General features: G+C 37.4%; 1 protein-coding gene across 2 annotated transcripts in view; it reads left to right on the top strand.

The window, feature by feature from the left end:
* The window catches only part of chatb (choline O-acetyltransferase b), a 15,960-nt gene that overhangs the window by 5,162 nt on the left and 3,564 nt on the right, over positions 1-7,234 (top strand). For both annotated transcript variants that reach the window (XM_014007011.1, XM_014007012.1), the window contains exons 5-14: positions 164-217; positions 326-506; positions 1,719-1,896; positions 2,615-2,784; positions 2,862-2,962; positions 3,034-3,162; positions 3,246-3,368; positions 3,441-3,582; positions 3,838-3,900; positions 6,024-6,161. In XM_014007011.1, the coding sequence (XP_013862465.1) occupies positions 164-217; positions 326-506; positions 1,719-1,896; positions 2,615-2,784; positions 2,862-2,962; positions 3,034-3,162; positions 3,246-3,368; positions 3,441-3,582; positions 3,838-3,900; positions 6,024-6,161 (1,279 nt within the window). The remainder of the gene's footprint in view (positions 1-163; positions 218-325; positions 507-1,718; positions 1,897-2,614; positions 2,785-2,861; positions 2,963-3,033; positions 3,163-3,245; positions 3,369-3,440; positions 3,583-3,837; positions 3,901-6,023; positions 6,162-7,234) is intronic.

Consider the following 7,234-nt stretch of genomic DNA (forward strand, 5'->3'; position numbering starts at 1 on the left):
GTCATTAGCACCTCTAGTAATATATTTACTGAGAAAAATGTTGACGTGTTCAATACTTATTTTACCCACTGTTTATCTATTTATAGTCATAATTCAGTGCTTTTTAGATTTTCAGTGCAAAATCTGACATCTTTTTAAAATTTTGTCCTTTTTTTCTTTACAGGTTTGCTGCTCACCTCATCCGAGGTGTGTTGGAATATAAGGCCCTTGTTGATTCGTAAGTTCTGCTTGTATTTAATCACCTGCCACTCTGCAGCCACTGTGCTTAAAAACTCTATAAATGATGACTCAGGGGGAATGGAACRTCTGTCCTCGTGTCTTTCAGGAGAGCGCTGCCGCTGGATTTTGCTCGAGGCCAGCTAGCTGGGACTCCTCTGTGCATGGAGCAGTACTACCGCCTCTTCGACTCCTACCGTTACCCGGGCTTAAAGACGGACTCGCTGAAGGTCCACATGAGTGTAGACTCCGCCGTGCCGGAGCACATGATCGTGGCGTGCAAGAACCAGGTCAGAAGCAGGTTTGATTCATTGTTTCACTCCTATCAGAGAAAACAACTGTGTTTATTTGACAAAAATAAAAATAAATAAATAAATAAATAAATAAACTAATAAATAAACAAATAAATAAATAAATAATTAAACAAATAAATAAATAAATAAAACACACCAGAGGATAATACCTCTGACTCTGATGGACAAATCTGAATTTTAAAGGGGACATATCATGCAAAATCCACTTTTTTTAGCTGTTAAACACATTTTGTTGTGTACTTGGAATTTCTAGCAGGGCAGAAAATTTGTATTTAGTCTCACCCAGTGCTGCGTAGATACCTTATATTGTTTGTGTCTTATTTTTGTACCATTTTTTTTATCTTTTTTGAACTATCACAAGTCTTCTGTTGTTGACATCTTTTAATATCAACGTAAATAAGAAGTTTATGTGCAGCTATATAGTCGTAAAACCCTTTATCAAACTAAAAAGGAGAGCTCTGGAAGCTGAAGGGGGCGGGGCATAAAGCACCTCCTTTGGATTCAAAGAGACAGCCTCAAAGTGAGTTAACCTATGACACACCTCAGAAAAGCTACAAAAAGGAGAAATTCAGACCGACACATTTCATTCCAACTTTATATAAACTCCAACTGAATGACCTACAAGTGAATGTGAAAAAGAAGGATTTAAAAACATATGTCTACTTTAAAAAATTCATAATCACAAATTTTTGTAACTTTTATTCACTTTTCTAAGAGGCATTTTGTTAGAGGCCTGAACTTGCTCACTGTTAAAACACCTGCACCGAAACAGCTGCTCTCTAATTCCGTGCCAAATTCACTCCCAAAATGCACAAGTCCTGACTGATTCTCATCAATCACTCAAACTCATAAAAACCAAAGCCACCAACATCTGCAGGAGCTCTCACCTGGAAATGATTCTGGGAGCTCTTGAGCCGTCTGTTGAACGCGAGGGTCCATCCCCATGGAGATGGATGAAGTTAACTTAATTACCGCTAATCAAATCTGCCACTTTGTCTTAGTGCGTCCCCGAGTCACAGTTCTTGATGGCAGCAGAGGAGCCATATTATCAGCAGCAATTGGCCGTTTTGTTGCTAATGACCGTACCGGGATCAGCTGTTCAGATGCTGCACAGCAAAGAACTAAATGATAAAGATGCGTTCAGCTGATTTAATCTGCAACTGATTAAAAAATAAATTTCTCTTCTAGTTTTTTGTGTTGGATGTGGTCGCAAACAACAAGCAGCTCAGTGAGGCCGAGATCTTATCCCAGCTGGAGAAGATCGTGAAAATGTCTGAAAATGCAGAAGAACAGCACCCTCCTGTTGGTCTCCTGACATCAGACGGCAGGACGGAGTGGGCACAAGCAAGAGAGGAACTGACWAAAGGTTCATCAGAACCTTTGTTTTATTAACGTAATTTCCAMATAGTTGTAAAATGTAAATCAAAAATAAATACAATGATTTTCAAATCTTATAAACCCATATTTTCTTCACAGCAGATTAAGATCCAGGAACCGTGGAAAACAGTTATTGGAGTCTTTTAATGTCCCACACTTGTTTGTTCAAATTGTCGATCTCCTTTGCTGGATTTTTATCTTATTTTATTTTTATTTATTTATTTGCATATGTTGTTCTAAAATCTGTATTTATGGTGCCTTTCCAAATGTCTAAGCTGGCCATGGTAAAGGCACAAATTTACATCCATACCATCAGAGAGGCAGGGTTTGGAACAGTGTATCAATTTCAGGCTCATCACCCCATTTTTACTTCTGAGAGATTCAACCTTTTATCTAAAACACTCTTTTTAAATTTGGTACTTTTACCGACTTGTTGCCAAACAATCATTGTAAAATACTCATATGGCTGTTTTTTTTATTCCCTTACTTACTGACTAACTTGACAGCATTTTGTTGCCCCTGTCTCAACTTGTTGGAGACATGTCAAACTTAAACCTCAATTATGTTTTACTGTGTGTTATCGTGAATAAAATATGGGTTTGTGAGACTTGCAAATCAGTGCATTCTGTTTTTATTTACATTTTACACGACGTCCGGGCTTTTGTAGAACTGAGATGGCCAACAGTTCTGTAATTTCCTGTATCCAGATAAAACCAACAGGGACTCTCTGGCTCTGGTTGAGAGCTGTGTTGCTGTGGTGTGTTTGGATGAACCCTGCAGGCTTCAGCCCAGCGACACCAGCAGGGCTCTTATGATGCTGCATGGTGGCGGTCAGGAAAGAAACGGTGCAAATCGCTGGTATGACAAGTCAATGCAGGTAAGGTCATAATTACGGCACTTGCATTATTATTTTTTAAAAAGCTGGATACGTTTTTTACATCTTCCTTCTCTTAGTTTGTCGTAGGAATGGACGGCGTATGTGGGGTGGWGTGTGAGCATTCTCCATTTGAAGGGATAGTTATGGTGCAGTGCTCTGAATACCTGATGAAACACATGTAAGTTCTCACTCCCGATTACAGCCATGTCAGTAAACATTGCTGTACAAAAGATTTGTTGTTCTGAACAGAAAAGGGAGTCCTTCCAAGCTGGCTAAGACTCCCAGTGAGAGACAGCTTCCACCTCCAAGAAGGCTGCTCTGGAAATGCAACTCCCAAATTCAAGGCCTCCTGAAATCATCAGGAGATCGACTCCAGAGGCAAGAAGCGAACAAATTCACAACCACATCTACAGTACGTGTTCTCTGATATAAGTCTCACATTTATTGGTTTTCTGTTTCAGGCTGGTGAATAATCTCGACATGGAGGCTTTCACGTTCAAAACATACGGAAAAGAGTTCATCAAAAAGCAGAAGATGAGTCCCGACGCATTTATTCAAGTTGCCTTACAACTTGCATTTTACAAGTAAAATAAAATCTCCACAGTATTTATTAAACACAGAGAAACATCTCGGTGATAAACTGTATCAAACTTCAGGTGCAGGAGGAGGCTCGTGCACACATAYGAGAGCGCRTCGCTTCGTCGTTTCCAAGAAGGCCGGGTGGACAACATTCGCTCAGCCACTGCCGAGGCCCTGGCTTTTGTGAAGTCCATGGCTGACGAGAGAGCAGTTTTCACCGTGAGTCATTTTTCTCACTTTCACCTCCAATTATTGACTCCCACAGCTCTGCTCGTCTCGAAATGAAACAGGTGGAACTGGCCAGCTCGGAAAGCCAAACCTGGACTATCAGATCGAACAGATGATCTCCCAGCAGATTTGGTCATTCTAAAAGAAGGAGAAGTTGGAGCTGCTGTTTTTTCTACACTAGAATAAATAAGGCAGCACGATTATTTCAAAATATTATTATTATTTTTTTTTTTTTACCTCTAACAGGATTCAGAAAAACTGAAACGGCTACGGGATGCAATTAAGGCCCAGACAGATTACACGATTGCTGTGAGTATTTTAAATTTATGAAAAATATATATTGAAAGAAATTACAAGCCTAAAAGAAGTATATATTCTCCTTTCTTTACCAACTAAAACTTTTGTTCAGGTCCTAATTAAACTATTAATCAGGCTTTGGCAAAGTATCATAAAGTTACAGCAGATTCTTTTTTTTATCACCTTTTTTTAATAGTTGTTGGATTAGTAAGCAATACACGGCACCTCTTTACTGTGCCTTATTAGTTACTGTGCTAAACTAAATTTGGACGTAAATTACACTCAACAAGCCTTGAAGCATATTATTAAAGGGTCTATAATATGTGTTTCTCAGGCATACATTTAAATACTATACCATAATAAAGTATCCATGTCAACTTTAGTTGTTATTAAAATGCTGTTTTTATGTTTAAATAGAAAATAAACTTATCTTCTCATCACTTCCTCTTCTAAACACCTTGAAATTGGCCTCTGTCTCTTTAAGAACCACCTTCCGCTTCTGTCCCGTCAATTTCAGTAGGGGGGTTTGTGTGTGCGCTATGATGCAGTTTACTTAACATCTGAAAATACAYTTCCTCAAAGGTATTTTGAATCTGAAAAGAGCTTCACTGCGTGAGCAGACAGTTAAGTTTCACTTTCACTTTGCTTTGTTACTGCCTAGAGCGTGCAGGAGTCATGGGYGGGGTGTGTAGGGTGGGAGATGGGGAGGTGTGCTCCGTGATGAGGAAGTTTGGCTAAAAGACACATTCCAGGGGCGTTTCTGGTCCCCACCTGTCGTTTTGCTCCTCAGCATGGCTGCCTAAAAACACTGCAGGATTTCTCCAACATGCATGAATGAGTCAAAGCAAGGCTTTGAGCATGTTTTTTATGAGAGTATAACATTATAACATGATATAAAACTCAAAAAAGTTGATTTTACATGATATTGCCCCTTTAAGAGATCACAGCCAGTGGACATACAGAAGCCCCAACAAGACATTACCCAGTTACTGATCTCCTAGTTTGGACCTCATGTTGCAAATAAAGCATCAAACTGTTCCAGATTTAACTTATGCAAATGTCAGCTGTTAGGGTAATCTGTCTGATTACAGCCTTCTGTCCCTTTCTTTTGAATCAGAATGTCTTTATTTTGCTAGCTGTGTTACACATACAAGGTATTTGATTTGGTGAGAGAACACGTGTAAAACGTAACAAACAAGCACACAGAAAGTTAACACACTAAGAGGAATTAAAATGTAAAAGCTTAACATCAATACTATAATTTACAGGAATTTACAGATAATGTGGGTATTGACATACATCTATACAGCAGTGCAAATAAACATTTGTGCAGAAAAGAAATATCATTTTTTTATTTATTGTATTTATTTATTATTGTTTGCTGTTCTGTTAAATTTTTGAGCTCAGTTCATTTGTGGATTAAGTTCTGACATGAGGTGTCTGCTATGGCTGAGGAGTGCTTTTGAGTTYGAATATAAAGTTAAAGGCTTATTATTTAACTCATTTGAAGAAGGGTTCTGTGGAAAGGTTGTGAACAGTYAATATCTTATCTGYTCTAGACAATTCTTTGAAAAACCTCAGTTTGTAGAAATAGTGATTAGTTTGATTAGCTAATTTGAACAAGGCCAAACTGAACTGAAACTTGAATCCCAACAAAAACAACAGAGTTCAAGCAAATGGTATTTAATAAACCTTTACATTGCTTTGATTCTTTTCTTTTTTTAATATTACAGGGTTATTCTGGCAGAAATAATAAATGATATCTACATCAGAAACGCCCAGAAGTGCTACAGTCACTATTTACTGCTAATGAATAACCACAAAAGTATGTAAATAAACACATTTTGCAAACTTGTTGGTGATAAAAGGGTTTAAAGCATTGCATTTGCATGAAACTCTAATTCATCAAACTAAGGTTGTTCACTGAGCTATGCACAACAATTAARACTGTTCAAAGAATGCCACATCACATCAAAATACAGATAATCAAGTTGGCTCCAAACTCCAAAATAGAGTCCTAAATAAAGTTTCCAGCATTTAAACAACAATTTTATGACTGTAATGATGTTTATAAAACGTGAAACATTTTTGTGGTCATGTTTAATGCTAACTGATCTGAATCATTTGATCTTCAGGCGATAACAGGAATGGCAATAGACAATCACCTCCTTGGACTTCTAAAGACTGCAAAGGAGCTGAACATGGAGAAGCCAGAGATGTTCTGTGACGAGACGTATCTGACCAGTAACCATTTCATCCTCTCAACCAGTCAGGTAGCACAAATACCTCTTTATTTCATCATTTTTCCATAGAAGTCTTCTTTTTCATTTTGTACAAAAACAGACAAGGTGATATTTGTTTTTTTTTTTTGTTGTTGTTTGTTTTGTTTTTTCCAGAAAAATGAATCTCAGTAGGTGAATTTCATCAAGATCATCTTAAATACCTGAATTAATACTTGCAGACATTAAAGCCTGGCTGATAAATAAGAGTTGTCACTTGAAATTAAGCAGCTGATAATAACAACAAGCATCACTTTAAATTACTAATTTGCATGTTGAAGACAACTATACTGAAGACTAAACAGTGAATAAAGAATCCAAAAACCTAAAGAGTCACTATACGTTTAAGTTGTCAAAAAGTGCAAAACCAATTAAGCGTATTTGGTTCCTGCTGGTGTTGGAGAGTTTTCTGCAGGCTCAGTGTTTGTTGYTACAGTCTTTTTAATTTGAGACTCAGCCAAAATAAAACCAGCTCAGCGTTAATTTTCTTTCTTAGACCTTCTCTTTATCATCCCGTGCTTTCTTGGCAGCACATGAAGACTACACTTAAAATAATTACTGTTTTTCTTTTCCGTTTTTTTTTTTTTAATTCAGTGCTCAGTGCAGCTGTAAGCTTAATGAAGAGGACTTATAACAGTGCACTCTCACTGAGACTGACTTGTAAGGTTTGACTAAGAGGTAACTGTATTTTTGCACAAAATAACTCATTTGCTCCATTTGTTTTGGATGAACTAATTAGCAGAAAAATGTGTTTTCTTTTACAAACTGACAGCAAATTGTTGTTGCTAATATATCTTTGTACAATATCAACTTTAAAACCATTGTGATTCAGTGTATGTCTATCATTAGCTACAAACAACACAAAACAGTCTGACTTGTCAGAACATAAAAAATCCTTTAGGGATTGTGGTTGATACCAGGATTTTTAAGGCCCAGATTGTGGATTAGGGTCTGCATAGATAGAGTTTAGCAAATATGCTGCTGGATCCATCCACTTTTGGTACCTGGTAAATTTTTAAAGATAAACATTTCATGATTCAAAAAGTTGGGATTACGCCTCCACAATG

This window comes from Austrofundulus limnaeus, unplaced genomic scaffold (assembly GCF_001266775.1).
Source record: "Austrofundulus limnaeus strain Quisiro unplaced genomic scaffold, Austrofundulus_limnaeus-1.0 Scaffold39, whole genome shotgun sequence".
NCBI classification, from domain to species: Eukaryota; Metazoa; Chordata; class Actinopteri; order Cyprinodontiformes; family Rivulidae; genus Austrofundulus; species Austrofundulus limnaeus.